Here is a 22,720-nt window from a genome sequence, read left to right as displayed (position 1 = left end):
ACAGTATTACAAACCTTTCTTCTGCAGGCAGATTACCATGGGAAGTGCCAGTAAATCATCAGTGAGTAAAGGCCCATACACACATCTGATTTTTCGGAACGACGGGTCGTTTGAACGTCCCGTCGTTCAGACGTCCGCCTGCTAAATCGGGCGTGTGTACAGACTGTCGTTCGCGTGATAAGACTGAGTTCGAGCGATCCGTCCGGGACGTTCAAACAACCCGTTGTTCCGAAAAATCAGACGTGTGTATGGGCCTTAAGCCTGACAGCAGCAGCAGGGGGCCACTGCTGGTCTGTATCAGCCACTGGAGGGGGTCCTGTGTTTACATGAACAAACTGAGGATAGTTTTCAATGAAGAAGAAGAAGTAACATATATCATAATTCTAAAATTAAAACCATAATCTTCTGAATCATTTTATTCTACAATGAACAAAGTATCCTTGCATGGCAATGTTTTAAAAACTGTGAAACTTGTTAAAGCAAGAGGGACAGCCATACTATCCAAGAAAAAAAAACACATATATAGGTAGATAAATACTTGTTCTACTTAAATAACATATGTATTGTACTGTCCATGTTTTGATTTCAGTGAATTTAATATAATAAAGATAAACCTCTTCCAGGCATTTTCCATCTTAAAGGAATACTTAAAGAAAACCTGAACTGAAAATTAAAAGTAAAAATAAGCATACACAAGTCATACTTACCTTCCATGTAGTCTACTCCTCAATGTTTTTCTCCTGTCCCGCGTCCTGTTTGTTTACTGTGATCAAGGGAATTTTCTGTCCTCCATTTTGAAAATGGCCATTACCCATAACCGCTTTCTGGTCAGCACACAGTTAAACTGTAACATCGCTCACTTGAGCCATAGGGAAACATGGACATTACCTGGTACATCAGTTTTCCTCTCAGCTATAACTGACAGCAACTGATATTTTACTGACAGCAACTGATATATTTCACATCTGACAAAATGTTGTCAGAACTGGAAGGGATTATTGTCAGAAGAAAATGGTGAGCTTCTGAGAGGAACTGATGGCAAGGTAACTATGTAATGTTCATCTGAAGTTACCTCATGTGTTTATTTTAAATATTTTTACTCAGTACAGGTTCTCTTTAAGGCAAAAAAAAAAAAAATATTTACTCACTCGGGGCATCCCTCAGCCCCCTGAAGCTGTATGGTGCCCTTGCAGCCCCGCTCCGATCGTCCTGTCCCCGCCGGCAGCTACTTCCGGGTTCGGCGACAGCCGCCGACAGGCTGGGAATGCGGCTGATTCTCCGCGTTCCCAGCTGCTATATCACCCACTATGCTGCTATAGTGTATATATAAGTATTCCTTTAACTGCCTCTGACTGAAGCCAAACCTGATGTCATTTCCTTTCTCACTCTTTTTTTTCTCCTAGAAACTGCACTGTCTAGGGGGGCTTATTTGGTCTATAGTAATAGCCAGTAAACCATTGTTTGCAAACCTTCCAGACCATTTGATTGGCTCATTTTCAAGCTGGATGCAATTCACAAGCCTGAAATTACTTGCTACTCCTTGACCACTTGACCATCTTGTGTGACGTTACCTGGATGGTTGCTGGGATTGGACATGTGTGGGAAAACACTGCACAAGAGCGAGAACATGTACAGTGATATTCTAGAATAAAATGTGTGTAAATAAAATAAAGCCATATAACGCATTACAGCTTCACTTTCATAAATGTGTCCCTTTATTCTCGTAACGCCACCAGTCTTTACCCTGTATAAAACCTTTAAAGGGGCAGATAGTTTCCATTCTATCCATTCTCTACCTCCCTGTGTCAGAGCTGCCATTGTCCGCAGACACACCTGTGTTAGCTGGCGGGATTGTGCCTGTTTCCCCTTCTGAAAGCATGCACTGCGGCTCCCCACAGCTTGATCCAGTTCTGGGGGATATATATATATAGACTATAAAGCGTCTTTTATTTCTCCAAGCGGTAAACGTTCTTGTATCCGACTTTAATTATGCAGTTTAATGTACACAGACACACATTAGACAGCTATAAACATGGCTGGCTACAGAACCATTGCAGCATTCATTCTCACTAGCCCAGGGTGCACCTGTTCTTGAAAATCACGCCAATTTATTGCTGTCCACTTTATTCAACAAGCTGTTCTTAGTTAACTAGCGTCATTTTTTTTTTTTCGCTTTGTCAGCCTGCGGGGTGTTTTGTGGACAATTTTTCCATACAAAAGCACAAATGTCATCTGAATACGCCAGTCTAGACGTTATTGCAAGAGACTGTGGGTCATAGCAGGCCGTGGAATCCCTTTTTTCATGTACACGCTGGAATCGCTTTTAGCCCCACATTAATATTGGAGCATCTCAGTAGTATGTGCTGATGTAAACCATTCCAGGTAATACATTCGAATTGAAAGGGAATATGGAATGCATTATTTTTAGTCTTTTTTTTTTATCCAGTATATGTTTTTTGTGAATTTTTCATATTAATCGTGATGCAAACGGGGGGCTGCAAACAGTTTAAATCGTTGCGAGTGGGATGGCTGTACGCCTTGAAAATAGAACACAGAGACAACCAAATAGCGCAACGTGTCATCCAATTGGTATAAATACCGGTGAAACTCAAAAAATTTGAATATTGTGCAGAAGTCCATTTATTTCAGTAATTTATCTTAAAGCGGTATAAAACCCTCTACATAATATTTAATAAAAACCGGTTTTCTTACTTTTTATATGCCATATGGTTATCATATTTGCATTTGTGCATAAGTATTATTATTCATTTAGAAATTACAAGTTCTCAAAAGTGCAGATTTTTGCTTGGAGAGCTGCCTTTGCATTTTATTCATAACTATTGAAGGCAGAAATGCTTTCAGTGTCTCTCTGTGTCCAGGAGCTTCTGTACAGGCAGAGAATATGTCACTTTCCTCACTTGATACAATTAAGTAAACACAAGATAACATTATCTCCACTTTGGAGGCGTCCAGCTTTCTCTGCACTGAACTTTCAAGCCCTGTGTTTAACTAATTGAATGCTGGTAGTATATAATATGCTGTAAATAATTTTTTAGAGCAAAGATGAAATGCTTGGTTTCATTCTGTTTTAAGGGCTCTTTCACAGTGCAACGTTAAAGTCGGACGCTATGAAATACTTTAGCGCAGAATAACGCACAGCAATGCAAAGTCTGTGCGACATTCACAGTGCACACGTTGCGTTAGTGTGTAACGTCTAGCATTATTAAAAAGTGCTGCATGCTGTGCGTTTAACAATGAATCTGCTGTGTTACTTGTGTTGCACATGCTTAGTAATGTTTTTTTCCTTTTTTAAAATGTTCCACATGCGCCTTTTTCATTACATAGTAAATACATTGTGTAACGTGCGACTTCAATGTCGCACTGTGAAACTGTATATGCGTTGCGTTAGGGCTGCGTTGTGAGACCTTAACGTTGCATCAATCGCAATGTCCTACTGTGTAAGTAGCCTTAAGGTCAAACGAATATATGAAATGGGAAGTATAACAAATAAAGGCTTGAAAGATCTCGCTTTGCATGTAATAAGACTATTTCATATATTAGTCTCACCTTTTAAGTTGAATTACTACTGGTCTTGTGTACGATATTCACAGTTTTAGAGTTTTCCCTGTATAGAAAAGGAGAATTTGTACTCACCAAAGACGGTTGCGGTGGGGGGGGAGGGGGAGGGTGGGGAGATGTACAAACCCAACTCCATTTGGGTGTCCAGAGGAAACTTCATATAACAAATGACAATTCATTATGCACTGGCAACGCGTTTTATTGGATGCCACTTTATTTGGCCTGAAGAAGTGAACTTAAAGTAAACCAGAGTCCACGTAATACAAAGAATCGATACTTACCCGGGGCTTCCTCCAGCCCCATAAGCACGTACAAGTCCCTTGCCGTCCTCCCGCAGTCTGCCGTTCAGCCGCGATCAGCACCAGTAACTGGCTAAGTCGCCTCCGTTGGGGTCTTCTGCCCCGGGTAAGTATCAAATCTTTGTATTACATGGTCTCTGGTTTACTTTAAGCTCACTTCTTCAGGCTAAATAATGTGCAAACCAGTAGATTCAGCCAAACAAAAGGCACCTCTATTGTTTGGCTCAATCTATGGGCTGGCACTTTTATCTAGCATAACAGCTGGGCCAGAATCGCATCTTGCAACATGCATGCCGCCACTGTGTGGAAGCAGGCCCAAGACCTCCCCCTCCCCCTTTTTTTTGGAACACGTCAGAATACGGCCCTCATACACATGCTAGAGGGAAGTCGGCCAAGGCTGAGGTCCCTAAATGAAGGTATCCGGTATGTTGGATCTCTAAATAGCACTGATTAACATCATTCTCGCGCTTATCTAGCCCACAGGAACCTGCACTGTCTTGCAATTCCCCATCCTCCCTTTCCTCCCCCCAGAAAGCCGTGCTGTCCTGCAATTCCCTATCGTCCAACCTTCCCCCCCCCTCCTTTAGTTGCAATGTCATGCAATCGCCCATCACACGCTAAAATTGAATTCTGTGGGAACAAATTAAATTTATTTTTTTTTAAAGACCTTGTAGTTTTTGAGAGCATTAATTAGAAAAAATTGAGTTTTCAACTGGTGAAATTACATTTTGCTGCAGTACACTAAGGCACAGGGGGGCAGAGGTGACACAGTGAGGAGCAGAAGAGCAACAGATGGGAGACACTGGAAGTACAGGGGACAGCAATGGCACAGGGTTTCAACTTTTGGACAGATTCAGGGTAGGAAAGAACCAACAGAGTCCCTATATCATTCATTAACCAGGTACTACCTGTATATTGTACATTGCAAGAATTTTAGCTAGCTTTACTGCACAATTCTTATACTTGTAAATATAGATGTCTTTTGTATGAGGTCGTTGAGCACCTGAGATTCATTCAGAAGTGTGCTGTCTGGAAGCATTCAAATAAGAATTTTGCATTGTGCCATACAATCTGTACAGTGTTGCTGCTGATTACGAGGGATATGCTAATCATAACTGGCTGCAGACTAGTTGGGAATAATATTGTTTCATCACTCTAGTTTTCAAAATGTTTTGAGCTGCAGTGATAGAGATTTTTTTCTTCATGAATGTTTATTTTTCCATTAAGCCTGCCGAAATAATACGGACTACACCGAGCTTTGCTTTCCAGGTCTCGGAATCAGTTTCTGGTATTTTAGCTAAGGAAGAATAAAAGTCTTTGCGCACCTGGAGCAGATGTCTTTTGTTTTATACCAGCGCAGATTGATCAGCTAGAGCTATTGTAAAACAGGTTACAATGATTACAGTAATGGCTGGCTGGAATGAATGATTTCATGCCTATTAAAAGAAATTATAATGCCCTGCTGGGTCCTTAATTAACAACGTATTGCCAATAAATCTGAGCATGAATTTTTTAATGAAAATAGGAAATACCCTTAAAGAACACACATGATTTGGACAAATTACCTGCGTTAAAGTTAAAGACCAGAAAAAAAAAATTGCTGTAGGCAAAATGCTGGATTAGAATATTAAACATTCTGATGATTTGGGTATACAATTAGCTGTGGGACGAGGTCTGTTTTTCGATGCCGCATTCTTACAGAGTCGGTTGTGTTATAATTAAGTGCATTTTAGGGGGGCCTGGCACTTTTACAGCTTTTAGTAATAAAAATATTTGTTCATAAAAGTTTGATATTTAGAAAATGAAAAACAAAACCTAACCTGGGCTGACGTTGGGATATTTGGTCTGAAACCACAGAAAGCGGTGCTTGCAATGCGTTGGAGAGCAATGAATTTGTTGGCCTCTTATTAGCGCTGTATTATAATAATGAGAGACCAGACTTTTATAACATAAGATGTGTGGATTAAGTGCATGCTAATCGGTGACCATTTTAGGGGGTTACATGAGGTTCATTTGGGTCAATTTTCTTTTTTTTGATCTGTTAAAGGTTGTTTTATATTCTGTGAATTTTAACCACTCACAGGTTGCATGACACCACCAACTTTTTTTTTTTTTTTACTTAGATGTTACATCATAAGGCCTGATGCTCGAATGCATTAGCCATTTTGGAGTTCTGAGACTTGGGCACTTTTAAAAACGCTTTGCTAATAAAAGTGTATGATGGGGGTGCGCAATCGCTGGACCTGCAGTGTTGTGTGAGCCATTTGCGTCAATGCAAAGTATAGGAGCGCGGGTAAAGCACGCATACATTGTAAATGTAAGCGATTTAAATGTAGTTGTAAAGCACTGGGGCTACCCTGAAGCACTGTGCAGTTGAATCAACCAGTCAAATTGAGAATCGTTGATCGCAAACACTGTGAAATCGCTGGCAAATCCAGGGCTGTGGAGTCGGTACAAAAATCATCCAACTCCTCAGTTTATGAAACCTCTGACTCCAGGTACCCAAATTCCTCCGACTCCTCAGTCTAATACTTACCAGGGCTGTGGATTTAGTGCAAAAATCATCCGACTCAGACTCCCGACTCCTCAGTTTATGAAATCTCCAACTCCAGGTACTTAAATTTGCTCCAACTCTTTGACTCCGACTCCACATCCCTGGGCAAACATACATGATGAGATAGACATGGGTATGTACAGTGCCTAGTACACAAATAACTATGCTGTGTTCCTTTTTTTCTGCCTGAAAGAGTTAACCATCAGGTATGTAAGTAGCAGTTCCTGACTGGGTCAGACTACAGTGTAACCCTCACTGATAAGAAATTCCAACTATAAAGCACTTTCCTAGCAGAAAATGGTTTCTGAGAGCAGGAGAGAGATAAAAAGGTTCAATAGTTCATAGATTTTAGCTCTGGCATGCTTAAATAAATGTGTCATTGAGCAAAAACAATAAAACAGTAAAAACTTAAAGTAGATTTTAAATATATAATAAAACTGTGGAATATTTAAAAAATAGTCATTTTAGGAGAAGGAAGATGGATACAATTGTTTATTTCATTAGTTTATTTTCACCTCAGGTATCCTTTAATTGCCGGAAATTGCAGTTGCAATGGCCTGCAAAGCGCTTACACGAAATGCTAGCGATTGAGACAGCCTTTTGTCATTTTAGTGTGTCCCAGCCCTCACTTTATCATCAGAAAATTCTATTTGTAAAGAATAGCAAATTTGTTTAATAACTTCTGTACTTTGGATTGAAATAATTGTGCAGTGAAATTTTAAAGGGGACCTGAACTGAGAGGGATATGGAGGCTGCCATATTTATTTCCTTACAAGCCATTTCAGTTGGCCTAGCGGTCTGCTGATCTCTTTGGCTGCAGTAGAATCTGGATCACAAACCTGAAGCAAGCATGCAGCTTGCAAGTTAACTAGATTAGATTAAAGGCCCGTTTTTTACCAGTGCTGAATCTGCATCGGTTCCCCGCAGGCGAGTTGGATGGACTATTTGTGCAATGTCTTGCCATCTGAATTGCACTGCCATGCAATTCTGGACAGCATGCTGCAGTTTTCCGCAGCATGCACATGAAGCTTTTTGAATGCATTCTTGCAACACTCACTGCAAGGTGCACTCTGGCTCAGTAAGTTAAAAGAAACAGTGACCTTCTAAAGCTGCTTCAACAAAGAACTGTTTGCATTATAAGAACAGAAAATATTGCTTATGTCATTTTGCTCTGCATTTGTAGAAGGTATTCTTCATGGATCCGTGTTTCCCGTAGGAAAATCTAGCAACCTGGCTTGGGTAATGCACTTTTTCTTTTAGTTAATTAAAGATCAACCTAGACAAAGTGTTTAGTGATGTCAATTATTTTCACTTTTTCTGACACTGCTTTTGAAGTTAGCTATTGGTCTGGAAATATGTCAGTTTTAAAAATGAAACTTCACGACACCGGGGTTAATATTAACTCTTAAACTGTTGTCTTTCTGACATGAATGGGTTCAAAGTCATGAATTGGTGGTTTTGCAGTAAATGTGTTTTGAAGTAATGTGCTTTCTGTAATTAGTACTCTCTCCTTTACCAGGGTTTCTGTCACTTAAAATTGCTTTTTTTACTTTTGAGGAAGTGTTCAGGACTTGATGAAGTACAAACATACTTTTAGCTTCCCTATACAATCATTATGACTTTTGCAGTTTCTCCTGTGTAATGTCCATACTCTGTGTGTGTGTGTGTGTGTGTGTGTACAGTGTGTACAGTGTGTACAGTGTGTGTACAGTGTGTGTGTGTGTACAGTGTGTGTGTGTACAGTGTTTGTGTGTGTGTATACTTAATTTTATAATTTATAGATATTTTTTCAACCAGCAACACATTAAAAATTATGACTTTAAATAACCATACAGATAAAATGTCTATAAATTAAAAATTTCAAATAATGTAAAAGTGAGATGAAAATAAGCTCTGCGAATTTTTTTCTTAAATTTTGTAACGCACCCCACCGCACAGCAATGAAAAATCAATGGGCTGTTCGCAGTGCCCACGTTGCGTTACATAGTAACGCTGCGCCACCAGACAACGTACTGCATGCAGTACTTTGTAAGCGGCAGAGCCGCGTTAGACTGTTTGCACATGCTCAGTAACGTTGAGGAGGAGCGGAGAGCGGCCAGGCACATGGCTAATTAATATTCACTGCACTCAGTGACGTGCAGTGTTTACTTCCTGGAGCGGCCGCTCTGTGCAGCGATTGGCCGGCGGGACCACGTGATGCCGCATGCAACCAAGAGTGCGCATCACGGCATCACGGACGCCAGAGAGAGCTGCACAACGCGGCTCACTCTGACGTCCAAAGCAGGGAGCACCAGGCGCTGCGTTAGGGGCACGTTATGCGACCATAATGTCCCCTAAAACGCAACGTCCTGGTGTGAAACCAGCCTAAACATTATTTACAGCATATTATATGCAACCAGCATTTTTTTTTTTACTAGACCAGCATTGGAAGGGTTACACACAGAGCTTTAAAGTTCCGTGGAGAGAAATGCTGCCGCAGCCGAAGTTTAGATAGATACATTTAAGCAAACAATGTAACAAGTGAGGAATCTGACTCTTTTTGTGTCTGGGAGCTCCTGCACAGTCAGTGTGTGTCACATTCCACACTTGTTACATTGTGTTTCCTTAAATGTATCTATCTAAACTTCCGCTGCGGCAGCATTTCTCTTCACGGAACTTTAAAGCTCTGTGTGTAACCCTTCCAATGCTGGTCTAGTAAAAAAAATGCTGGTTGCATATAATATGCTGTAAATAATGTTTTAGAGCAAAGTTGAAATGCTGGGTTATATTCCGCTTTATGGGGGCCCATACACTTACCGATTTTCACGCAGATATACAGCCAATTCGATCACTGCGATCGAATCGGCTGTGAAATCGTTGCGCAAACGACTGACGCGAGTCCCCGATGTCAACACTGCTTCTTCTCCGCGCTGGGCTCCGAGTCTGGCAGGCTTCACTTCTTCCTGTTCCGGCAGGAAGTTTAAACAGTATAGCGCCCTCTACTGTTTAAACTTCCCCAGACAGGAAGTATAGTCGGACAGGAAGTATAGTGAAGCTGGAGCCCAGAGCGGAGAAGTAGACAGCGGAGACCGGGGGACTCGAGCCGGCCAGATCATGTAATGTATCCACTGGGGCAGCGGCAGCTTCACAGATGGTGATCGGTTTCATGCTGAAAATCAATTCACAATCTGTTTGCAGTAAAGGCAGCCATACGATCCCTCTCTGATCAGATTCGATCAGAATGGGATCTATCTGTTGGTCGATCTGATGGCAAATCAACCAGTGTATGGCCACCTTTAGGAGAATAAGTCTGTCTTATCTGATTTTGGCATTTACAGAGTAAAAATGATTTAGTGTAGTGTTACAATTGATGGTACCTTTTAAATAGAAGAGAACCACAAGCTTTCACTGCTGCCTCCGTCTCGGGGGCCGGGGCCTGCGCTGGTGGCAAGGGAGTTGGGTATACACTTGTGTGCTCTAGCATACTGCCACATGAATAATTGCGGTGTTTTGCTAATGTAAGTATACCATCTGTTCAATCTGCTATATGTGCCAATCGAGCTGTGATATGTCCACATTTTCAGGACTGTGCTGGAGGAGTCAGAGCAATTTTTGGGTACCTGGAGCCTGTAGTTTCATAAACTGTAAAGTTGGACTCTGATAACTTTTGTACACACTCCATAGCCCTGCAAGGGCTGAGGAGTTGGAGCTATTTTTGGGTACTTGGAGACGTGGTTTCATAAACTGTGGAGTTGGATGATTTTTGTACCGACTCCACAGCCCTGCATGTTTTTAATCTATATTCCAGTCTGTTTGTTTAGTGAACACTTAATATTTATACTGTGGGTCAGTTTTGTTGTTTTCTTAAAACCCCTTTTATGTTTTGCTTGGGCTTCTCTTCTAGAATATTCATTACGAAGAGGAGTTTGATCTATATTTTTTTTTTTGTTTTGGTACTTTTTAAATAGTATTAATCGGTGGCAAACTTTTATCCCCATTTCATTAGGATATCACTGTACTGACTGGAGTTCCAGAGGAGCAGATCAAAACGAGAAAAGTTCACATCCACGTTCCAGCTCGCAATGCCATGCAGTCTGGAGTCCAGAACACAAAGAGGTGGAGGCTAGATTTTGATACCCGAGAACGCTGGGAGAACCCTTTAATGGGCTGGGCATCAACGTAAGTATTTTACAAAATATTTATAGCACTAACCACTTCACCACCAAGGGGGTTTACCCCTTATGGAATAGAGCAATTTTCACATTCCAGCGCTCCTCCCATTCATTCACCAATAACTTTATCAATGCTTATCACACCTACATGATCTATACATTGTTTTTTTGCCGCCAATTAGGCTGTCTTTGGGTGGTACTTTTTGCTGAGATTTATTTTATATGCCTTTTAACAGGAATAATAAGAAAACTGCATTATTTCTCAGTTTTCAGCCATTATAGTTTTAAAGTAAAATGTGCGATTCTACATAAAACCCACTCAGTTTTTGCCCATTTGTCCTAGTTATTACAACGTTTAGATTATGTCCCTAGTATAATGTTTATCAACAATATTTTAGTAGGAAATAAAGTTATATTTTTTTATTGTACCCTATCAGTAATTACAGCCTTTATTTGCAAAAATAACACTTATGCACCCTCATGGCATACATATATAAAAAGCTCCCTAACATAACAATTTTTGTTTTTCCCTAACTTTGGGTCTTTTTTTATTTTGAGACAAAGGGGTTAATGGTATTTTTCTTTATACAGTAGAACTTTGGTTTGCAAGCATAATTAGTTCTGGAAGCATGCTTGTAATACAAAGCACTCTCATGTGAAAGCGAATTCCCCCATTAGGATTCATGGAAAGTCAGATGATTGGTTCCACAACCCAACAACATTTATAGAAAAATAAAGATTTTCACAGAAATGTGACATTGTTCAGCCTCTATACAGAATAAATTCAATCCTACAGCTTCAAAGGGAGAAGACCCATTGGCTCAGTTGTGATAACGTGACGTGCGTATACGTTCACTGCTTGTATATCAAGTTAAAATATAATTTTAAAAAATTGCTTATCTTGCAAAGGGCTCTTAAACTTAGTTACTTGCAATCCAAAGTTTTACTGTATTTGTAGGGATTTTTTTTAGTGAACAAATATAAATATCGTAGTGCACTATTTTATTTGTCCACCTTCCTGCCTAGAAAGCTGAATCCTGGCTTTCTAGGCAAAAACAAAAGTGAAAGTTAGGGTTCTGTTTTGTTTTTGTTTCTTTACAGTTTTTCAATTAATAATATCTGTTCTATACAGGCACATTAATCAGGTACTTAAATTGGCTTTGGGCACATATGTTCCCGTTCACCAAGCTGTACTCTAACTGCTGTCAGCAGGTACAAGCGCGCATCGCTCGTACAGAATCAGAATCACCTTTATTCGCCAAGTGCGGCGGGAACCGCACCCGGAATTTTTTGTGGACACACGGTAATTGGCCTACAACATCGTCATGGCACAGATAATGCTACATAGACACAACAGCAATTTTGACAGACAGTACAGCAGTTAGTGTAGATCGGTAATGCAAAATAGCAACCTCAACTTCAATCCGGTCCATGGAGTGATTAGGGGATGACAGTTGGGAGAGTGCATGAATTAAGTAGGACAACCGCTTGGGGAAAGAAGGAGTTTTTATGTCTGGTGGTTTTGGTGAGAATGGTCCTATAACGGCGGCCTAATGGAAGGGGATCGAAGAAGCAACTGCCTGGGTGAGAGGGGTCTTGAGTGATCCTGTTTGCCTTGGACCTCATTCTAGATGAATGAAGGATGTCCAGGGGTGGCAGGGGTGATCCTATAATCTTCTCAGCAGCGCTGATTACCCTCTGTAGTTTGTGCTTGTCCCTTGCGTTAGCCCCGGAGTAGCAGACAATGATGGAGGAGCAAAGGACAGACTCAATGGTGGCTGAGTAGAAGCTGATCATTAGCTCCTGCGACAAAACGGAAGACAAGTATCTACACCCCTGGGACAGTAAGTGAAGTCTCTAGGGGCGTAGATATACTGCCATCATGGCAAGTGGTTTAAACAACTTAATGTGGGATTACACTGCAAAAACTAAAATTTCAGTAAATACTCTTAGGTACATAAAAGAACATTTGAAAGCATTCCCTGTGTGTAAAAACATTTACTTTCACAGCAGAGCGCAGTGCAGGTTTGCTTATCTCTGGCTAATCAGCAAATATAATCAATGCCTGGAAGAATCTCTCCCTGTATCTTCACTCTGCCCCCTCCTCTTTTTCTGATGAAGTGACTCAGTTGTTGCCAGGGCGATGTGTCTGTTCAGCAGAGAAAGGGAGCAGAGCGGTGAGAGGCAAGAGAGTGTCTCCAGGACAGCAGTGATTACATTTGTAGTTTAACCAGATATAAACCAGCCTGTACTGCCCTCTACAGTGAAAATAATTTTTTTACACAAATGCAATGCTTGGGAATGCTTTCAGATGTTACACAAATGCAATGCTTGGGAATGCTTTCAGATGTTCTGTTATTGTCTGGGAGTATACTCTTACTTTAAATGATGCCTGAAGTGAGAAAAATATGGAGGCGCTTTATTTATTTTCTTTTAAACAATACCAGTTGCCTGGCAGCGTTGCTGATCTATTTGGCTGCAGTAGTGTTTGCATAACATTAGGCACAAGCATGCAGAAATACAATAATGCTTATATATGCTTGTTCAGGGGCTATGGCTATATGCATTAGAGGCAGAGGATCAACAGGATAGCCAGAGAACTGGTATTGCTTAAAAGGAAATAAATATGGAGGCATCCATAATCCTCTCACTTAAGTTGCCCTTTAAAGGGTGCCTAGCTTGACATGATGAGATAAGGTATACAGTTGTGTTCAAAATGATTTAACCCCCAATGCTGTAAAGGGTTTCAGGGAATTTAGTGTACATTTGCAATTGTGTTCAGAATGAAATCTTACAAAGACTTTTTATAGAACCAAATGCAACTAAAATGACATCAATTGTTTTTGTAATACAGTATTACATGTTTTTTTTGTGATTTCTTAATTGACACAATAATTCAACCCCTTAAAGACTACCACTCTTAAGAACAGAGGTTCATTCAAGTGTTTTCGATCAGGTATTGAAACCTCCTGTAGATGTTAACGAGCAGCAATCAAGCATAATAAGCACCAATTAGGCAGATTTAAAATGACTGTGATACTCAGCTCCTTCTAGACATTTACTGGTGTGTTTACAAACGTGGTGAACTCAAGAGAATGGTCCAGGAAGACAAGAGAAGAGGTGATTTCTCTTCACAGGAAGGGCAATGGCTATAAGAAGATTGCAAAGATGTTAAACATACCAAGAGATACCATAGGAAGCATCATTCACAAATTCAAGGCAAAGGGCACTGTTGAAACGCTACCTGGTTGTGGCAGAAAGAAGGTGGTGACTTCGACTGCTGTGCGCTACCTCAAACGCAAAGTGGAGAAAAGTCCCTGTGGGACTGCTGAGTAACTGAAAAAAGATTTGTCACATGCGGGTGCTTCTGCAGGTACAGGGAAGCTTCAGTGTGTCAAAGTACCATGAATTCTCTTCAGTACCAGGAGACATTGGATGAAAATGTGATGCAGTCCATCATAAACCTGAGGCTTGGGAGACGTTGGACCTTTCAACAGGACAATGATCCCAAGCATACCTCCAAGTCCACTAGAGCATGGTTGCAGATTAAAGGCTGGAACATTTTGGAGAGGCCATCGCAATCACCAGACTTAAATCCGATTGAGAACCTCTGGTGGGACTTAAAGAAAGCAGTTGCAGCGCGCAAGCCTAAGAATGTGACTGAACTGGAGGCTTTTGCCAATGAAGAATGGGCTAAGTTACCCGTAGATCGCTGCAAGACACTTGTGTCAAGCTATTCTTCACGTTTAAAATCTGTTATTACTGGAAAGGATATTGTACGAAGTACTAAGAATGAATGTCACTTGGGGGTTGAATAAAACTGATAAGGATGTGAGCACAGAAAAGACATTTGTGGTTAATTCATTATAAATGTTATTATTATTATTATTATTATTATTATTTATTGTATTTATAAAGCGCCAACATATTACACATTAATTTAGGTTACAGACAATATATAGGGGTGACATACAGCAATATGACAATACAGGAATTCAAGAAAGACCAGATCATGCAGCACAGTATGAGTATGTTATGTTATATTTGTCTGACTTACAAGTGCCTCTTTGATTTAAATCTAAACAAGATGACTGAAATTATCAAAATCAATGTCAAACTGGCCAAAACACTAAATTTTATTGGGGGTTGAATAATTTTGAACACAACTGTATGTACAGTCCCAAGCCTACATTAACCACTTCAGCCTACAGTGTTGTTTTACCTTATGCATCCGAGCAACTTTCACCTCCCATTCATTCGACAATAACTTTATCACTACTTATCACACTTAAATGATCAATATCTTGTTTTTTCCACCACCATTTAGGCTTTCTTAGGGTGGTACATTTTGCTAAGAATTATTTTATTCTAAATCCATTTTAACAGGAAGATTAATAAAGAAATGGAAAAAAATATATAATTTCTCAGTTTTTGGCAATTATAGTTTGAAATTAATACATCCTACCGTAATTAAAACCCATGTATCTTATTTGCCCATTTGTCCCGGTTATTACACCGTTTAACCTCCCTGGCGGTTTGTTAAAATCCGCCAGGGGGCAGCAAATACCTTTTTTTCAATTTTTTTTTTTTTCATGTAGCAAGACAATGTCTCGCTACATGATAGCCGCTGCTGAGCGGCATCCCCCCAGCCCCTCCGATCGCCTCCGGCGAACGGAGATCAAGAGATCCCGTTCAAAGAACGGGATCTCTTGGAGGGCTTCCCCGTCGCCATGGCAACGTCGTGACGTCAAAGGGGAATCCGATCCACCCCACAGCGCTGCCTGGCACTGATTGGCCAGGCAGCGCACAGGGTCTGGGGGGGGGGGCGGCTAAGGCGACGGGTATAGCGGCGGATCGGCGGGTAGCGGCGGCGATCGGAGGTTACACGCAGCTAGCAAAGTGCTAGCTGCGTGTAACAAAAAAAAATTATGCAAATCGGCCCAGCGGGGCCTGAGCGGTGCCTCTCGGCGGCATAGCCCGAGCTCAGCTCGGGCTTACCGCCAGGGAGGTTAAATTATGTCCCTATCACAACGTATTGACGCCAATATTTTATTTAGAAATAAAGGTGCATTTTTTTTCAATTTGCGTCCATCACTATTTACAAGCTTATAATTAAAAAAAATATTTTTTTTTATTAAAAAATTTTATTTGGGTAATTTTTGGGTGTGGGAGGTAAACAGTTAATTTTAAATGTAATGTTTTTATTTACCAAAAAATGTATGCAAATGTAGTTTTACTATTTGGCCACAGTGAAAAACATAATTTTTGTCCTGGAAGCAAACGCTCTCGCTTCCAGGAACCATAAAGGGGATGGAAACTCTTTTTTTTTGCCCAGAAAGACCGTGGCCTCTGAGAGGCCGTCGGTTTTTCTGCCGGGACTTAGATCAATGAATGGGAACAATGTTCCCATTCATTGATTTCGGGGCTAATGAAAGGCGGCGGGAGTGCACTGTCGCGCACCCGGCGCAGGTGCAGCAGGGCAGGCTATCTGGATGGATATATCCGTCCAGAGAGACCTAAGTGGGCATGGGCAGCCTTTTCTAAGTGATAGTGATCTGTAAAGCTCTTGATAATGTAATGCTATGGGTGATTTAAAAAAAAAAAAAAAAAACATCCGTCAAGTGGGATCACAAACATAGCATTGCATAAGCAAAAGCATTTCAAATAACAAGCACTTAGATAAACGCTGCTAGTGGGTTATAGGCCTAAGGGCTGGTTCACACTATGAGCGGTTAGAGGGTTTTTTTTTTTAATCGTTATGTAAAAGCACTTGTGTGAAGGAATCCTACATGAGTGACTCATTTTTTTTTTTTATTCTATTTTTTTACAATCGCAAACAGGAGTCCTGCATCATTTTCTGGGCGATTGAGCTTTGATGCAAAGTATAGGAAAAATTGCAAATAATTTTAAAAGCACTCTGAACAGCAATTTTGTGAGCATTTTTCACGTAAATTTGCTATAAAAGACGTTTATTCTCGGGTCAGAGTGCCCTTCCTGTTTGTTTGCACACACAAAATCACAAATTGCAAAAAATGCAAATCACTCTAAAAATGACAGGAATTGCTCACAAAATTGTTCACAAAAGTGCTTGCAATTTTGCTTGCGATTTGTAGTGTGAATCACACCAGAAAAAGGCTTGCAGCTAATCTTGTCAGATCTGACAATGTCAAATGCCTGATCTGCTGCATGCTTGTTCAGGGACTATGGCTAAAAGCATTAGAGGCAGAAAATCAGCAGGACAGCCAGGTAACTGGTATTGCTTAAAGAATCAGATTTTCATTTTTCACCAAGTGCAGCAGTTGCCACACCCGGAATTGTTTGTGGTACACATCGGCATAGAGCATAGCGGCATTTGAAACATAGTAGTGCAAAGCATGCAGTGACAAGCAGACAAAGACATTAAACAAGATAGTGCAAAAAACATGTGCAGTCAAAGGAATTTAAGGTATTTTAGTGCAAAAACTACCTGTGGTAAACCACAGAATAAGTACATATTTATTTAGGCCTGGGTCACAGATGTGCTATTTCGTTTTTCTGTGTGTGAGACTTTAGTTCAGAAGGCGCACTGCTTGGGGGAAAAAGGAGTTCCTGTGCCTGGAGGTTTTGTTGGAAATAGCCCTGCAACGGTGGTCAGAGCGCAGGCGGTTGAAGAAGCGGCTGCAGGGATGGTGCCGGTCATTCGTGGTCCTGTAAGCCCTTGTTCTCAGTCTGGATGCATGGAGGAGGTCCAGAGGTGGCAGGGGGGAAACCAATGACTCTTTCCGCTGTATTGATTACTCTTTGCAGTCTGTACCGCTCCCGGTGGCTTCACCATACCACACAATGATAGATGAGCACAGGATTGACTCGATGGTGGCAGTGTAGAAGCTTGATAACAGTTCCTGCGGCATACCAAACTTCCTGAGTTGTCTTAGGAAGAACAGTCGTTGCTGCGCCTTCTTTTGGCATTTAGTGGTATTTTCACTCCATCTCAAGTCGTTGGTGATGGTAGTGCCCATAAACCGAACGCTTGATACTTTGGTGACTTCAGTGCCTTTGATGAATACTGGGCTGGGGGGGGTGGGGGTCATTTCCTGAAGTCGATAACCAACTCGACAGTCTTTGCAGCGTTTAGGACAAACATGTTGTCCTTACACCAGTTGCAGATTCGCTCGATCTCGCTGCGGTAGGTGCGTTCGTCCCTCCTCACTGATGAGACCAAGGATGGTGGTGTCGTCTGCAAATGCAATTACCTTAACGCAGTCAGCAGTCGAGGTACATCTGTTTGTGTACAGGGAAAACAGGATCGGAGACAGTACACAGCCTTGGGGGGGGGGGGCAGTATTTGTGGTCCTCATTTGGAAGAGGCAGCTGCCAAGTTTGACCTGGTGTGTCCTGTTTGTGAGGAAGTCCTTGATCCAGGTGCAGAGATTTTCGTCAAGCCCTAGTTGCGCTAAGTTATTATACAGGATGATCGGGCAGATCATCATATTGAAAGCAGAGCTAAAGTCCAGGAAAAGGATCCTGGCGTAGGTTTTGGGTCTGTCCAGATGTTCCATAATGTATGCCAGACTGATGTTGATGGTATCCTCTATGGACCTGTTTGCCCTGTATGCAAATTGAAGTGGATCTAGGAGAGCGTTGGTGGAGTTTTTCAAATGGGTGAGGACTCGTTTTTCAAAGATCTTCATGACAGTTGAGGTAAGGGCCACGGGTCTGCAGTTGTTGAGATCCGTGACACCTGTTTTTTTGGGTACTGGTATGATGGTGGACCTTTTAAAGCAGGAGGGTACTTTGCGAGCCGACAGGGAATTCTGAAAAATGGAGGTCAGTACCGGGGCTAGCGCAGGATCTCAGGCACATGGATGACACGCCGTCTGTGCCAGAGGCTTTCCCAGGATTTAGTTTCCGGAGGTGCCTGAGTACGTCTGTCACCTGGACTACTACTGAGGAAATAAAGGAAAAAAATATAGCAGCCTATATTCCTCTCACATCAATTGTCCTTTAACCTCCTGAGCGATAATCCCGAGCTGAGCTCGGGGTATGTCGCGCAGGAGGATTTCTCAGGCCCCGCTGGGCCGATTTGCATAATTTTTTTTTTGTTACACGCAGCTAGCACTTTGCTAGCTGCGTGTAACTTCCGATCGCCGCCGCTCGCCGCCGATCCGCCGCTACCCGCCGTTCCGCGCAGCCCCCCCCCTCCCCAACCCCTTGCGCAGCCTGGCCAATCAGTGCCAGGCAGCGCTGAGGGGTGGATCGGAACTCCCTATGACGTCACGACGTCCATGACGTCGGTGACGTCATCCCGCCCCGTCGCCATGGCGACCAGGGAAGCCCAGCAGGAAATCCCGTTCTGAACGGGATTTCCTGCTTACTCTGATCGCCGAAGGCGATCGGAGTGGGTGGGGGGATGCCGCTGCGCTGCGGCTATCATGTAGCGAGCCCTGGGCTCGCTACATGATTTAAAAAATAAAAAAAATTAAAAAATAGTGCTGCGCCACCTCTTGGGCGATATAATTGTATCGCCCAGAGGGTTAAGGATATCGAATACACCTGTGAAACTTTTCCACTAAAACACTTCTGAGTGCAGGGAATAGATTAAAAAAGTCAACCGTTTAAAATGGGAGCTGTATATCACTAATTCCCCTGATACAATAACAATTTATGGCTTAAGTGTTGGCTTTTAAGAACAAAATAAGGGCCGGTTCAGATTGACGCTTGACAGCGTTTACCGCCAAGCGTTCGGGACTCATCGGTTAAACGTTCCTATTCAAGTGAATGGGAGTGTTTAACATCGTGCAATTACCGTCGATTGCGCAAACGCGGCGTTCCGATTTCCCAGCCGTTTCATGCGACCCTGGACGCTACATGCAGCTTCTAGGGTTGATTCTCGGCCCCATCTTCATGTCACCTGCGGAGACAAAACCCGCAGACGCGACGGACGCTGCAGAAAAGCCCCCGAACGAGACGTCGCCAGACGAGAGGAGAAGCTGGAAGCCGCCCGTCTGAACCGGCCCTAAGACTGTGGGATTCCAGGAAAGTCCTATTTAGGGGTAGAACTGTAGATAACATTGTTTATCTCATCAGTTTCTTTTCAGTTCAAGTTTGCATTAAGTAAAGTAAAATGTAAACAAGCCTTTCTTTTATGAGATTACTAGGATTCATTTACATTCGTAAGTCTTCTAGAAGTGCTTTATTCATTTCTTTTTTTTATTTATTATGCAACTTCCAAAATTCCCAAATCCGTAAAATTAACATCAGCATGACAGAATGCTGAAGATTACATTGGCGAGGTTAAGAAACGTTTCTGCCATCAACTAATCAAACTACAATAATAAACAAATGAGAGCCTAAAAGATACTTTATGAGAAAATGGTGCCAATTTTTACTATCCCTACGACAGTGAAGAGGAGATGGACTGATCAGTATGTTGTGCCTGTAGCAAGCTGCTTTTGCCCTGCTTCAACTCTGTTATGTGGATTTCAAAGTAAACAGAGGTTTTAGCAGGTAAAAATTAAAGTGCATCCGTTGTAAAAAAAAAAATTAACTGATGGGATAAACAATATCTATCCTGCTACTCCTAAAAAAAAAAAAGCGTTTGTATTTTTTTAGAATGCCAGAGTTTTATTTTCTTTGTAAAATCTAAAAAAATAGGTTTAATGTTTTATTGTCTCATGACAGTTAGTCTTTCAGTGTCCCAGAAGCTAAAATATATGAACTATTGGCCTTTTTTTTATCTATCCTCTGCTCAGAAGCGGTTCTCTTCCAGGCAAGAGTTTTATGGCTGTAATTCCTTAACAGCCAAGGGGTACCGCTGTAGTCTGTCCGGGTCCTGACTGTTGAGAAAATGTCACTTGCATGACTGAAAGTTTAACACCTTTCAGACCGAAAAAGAAGAGAGGAACTCAGCCTAGTTATTTGTATGTTTGGCACTGTAGAGATATGTCTCTTATCTTGTCACCTTGAGTACTTTTTAACCACTTCCTGCAAAATCGACATTTTAAAAATGTTCTATATTTGCACTAATTAGTGCAAATAGGACATTTAATAAACATCCATTTTGCTAAAATGCTCAAGCAGTCACGTGCTACACCCATTTTAAAGCGGTATAAAACCCTGACATAATATTCAATAAAAACACTTTTTCCTACTTTTTATATGCCATATGGTTATCATATTTGCCTTTGTGCATAAGTATTATTATTCATTTAGAAATTACAAGTTCCCAAAGTACATTTTTTTGCTCTGAGAGCTGACTTTGCATTTTATGCATAACTGGTTTTATTCATCTTGTATTGAAGGCAGAAATGGTTTCTGGTTGTCTGTCTGTGTTCAGGAGAGTCTGCACAGTCAGAGAATGTCACATTCCTCACTTGATACAATTAAGTAAACACAAGATAACATTATCTCCAGTTCGGATGTGTCCAGGTTTCTCTACACTGAGCTTGTAAGTCCTGTGTTTAACTAGTTAAATGCTGTTCTAGTAAAAAAAAATGGTGGTAGTATATATATGCTTTAAATCTTTTTGAGCAAAGAAAAATTGCTGGGTTTCATTTGAGGAGTGGGAAATGGTTAAAGGGACCTTGGCTCAGACTTGCATGAAACCAGCAGATACAAACAATACCTCAAAAAATTGAGATAGTTTCTTTCACATATCCACAAATATTTTGTTTTATTTTTTGCATATTTTGCGTATGTCACAGTAGGTAATATTTTGATTGTGTAGCAGAGCTTGATCACTGGTGTTATTCACTGCATACCACAGTCCAACACTACCCCCCTGTTTCCAAGAATAGTTTAGATGGAAGCAGAGTCTACAGATCAGGGCATTTGACAATGATTATAAACATCAGAATGACTATGGATTTAGGATGTTGGAACATTTGGAGTACATGTCTTTCTACTACATGCGAACTACTCATGTCAGGACACAGAACATAGTTTCTGTGATGTGGTTTAAAAAAAAGTCTGTTTTCATACACACACACACACACACATATATATATTGTACACTTATGTAGTCTCTTTAAGTTTAGCTTCATAGTCTATTTGTTCATCTTCTTCATGCAGTCTGGGACAATTTCCTATCCTTAGAGGAAGAGGAAATTCAGCCTAAACAAACATACTGTCATTAAGTTACATTAGTTATGTTAATTAAAATATATACCGTATTTTTCGCCGTATAAGACGCACTTTTTCTCTCCAAAAAATGAGGAGAAAAAGTCCCTGCGTCTTATACGGCAAAGGCAGGGAATCCCCGACTTCCTAACACCCGCCGATAGAAACCGCCGACCAGCCGCTACCTCGGGGATTCCCTGCCTGTGTGCCTGCTCTGTCCCCCGCTACTAGCATCTGTCTCTGTGTGATGGTAAAGTGATGTGTAAAGTGTAGTTGATGCATCCCCGCTATGTCCGCCATGTCCCCGCTATGTCAGTTGTGTCCCTGGCATGCAAGCCGTGTCCCCGCTATGTCCGCCATGTCCCCGCCATGCAAGCCGAGTCCCTGCTATGTCCGCCGTGTCCCCGCTATGTCCGCCATGCAAGCAGTCTCCCCGCTATGTCTGCTGTTTCCCCCGCTACTAGAATTTGTCCCTGTATAATGGCAAAGGTGTAAAGTGTAGTGCTGCTGCAGGCTCTTACCTCTCCAGCAGTGCCCGCGGGGATTGCCGACCTCTTCTCCACCTGACTTCTCGCGCTAGTGACCGCGGCTTGTACTGACGTCAGTACAAGCCGCGGTCACTAGCACGAGAAGTCAGGCAGAGAAGAGGTCGGCAATCCCCGCGGGCGCTGCTGGAGAGGTAAGAGCCTGCAGCAGCACTACACTTTACACCTTTGCCATTATACAGGGACAAATTCTAGTAGCGGGGGACATGGCAGACATAGCGGGGAGACTGCTTGCATGGCGGACATAGCGGGGACACGGCGGACATAGCAGGGACACGGCTTGCATGGCGGGGACATGGCGGACATAGCGGGGACACGGCTTGCATGCCAGGGACACGGCTAACATAGCAGAGACACGGCGGACATAACGGGGACACGGCGGACATAGCAGGGACACGGCGGACATAGCAGGGACACGGCTTGCATGGCGGGGACACGGCTGACATAGCGGGGGACGCGGCTGACAACGGGAGGGGGGGGGACAGGGAGGATGCA

The 22,720-nt window shown here is 42.0% G+C and overlaps 1 protein-coding gene and 1 long non-coding RNA gene across 2 annotated transcripts in view; one reads left to right on the top strand and one right to left on the bottom strand.

Moving 5' to 3' along the window:
• Window positions 1-22,720, top strand: part of NDUFS4 (NADH:ubiquinone oxidoreductase subunit S4) — a 197,081-nt gene that overhangs the window by 151,237 nt on the left and 23,124 nt on the right. Inside the window, exon 3 of the mRNA XM_068249424.1 lies at window positions 10,418-10,590. Coding sequence (XP_068105525.1) covers window positions 10,418-10,590 — 173 coding nt within the window. The remainder of the gene's footprint in view (window positions 1-10,417; window positions 10,591-22,720) is intronic.
• Window positions 1-22,720, bottom strand: part of LOC137528163 (uncharacterized) — a 53,946-nt gene that overhangs the window by 27,474 nt on the left and 3,752 nt on the right. The gene's annotated exons all lie outside the window — the stretch shown is intronic.

Source organism: Hyperolius riggenbachi, chromosome 1 (genome assembly GCF_040937935.1).
Source record: "Hyperolius riggenbachi isolate aHypRig1 chromosome 1, aHypRig1.pri, whole genome shotgun sequence".
In the NCBI taxonomy this organism is placed as follows: domain Eukaryota; kingdom Metazoa; phylum Chordata; class Amphibia; order Anura; family Hyperoliidae; genus Hyperolius; species Hyperolius riggenbachi.
The sequence above is the reverse complement of the archived record's forward strand: the minus strand, read 5'-3'. Positions and strand labels throughout refer to the sequence as shown.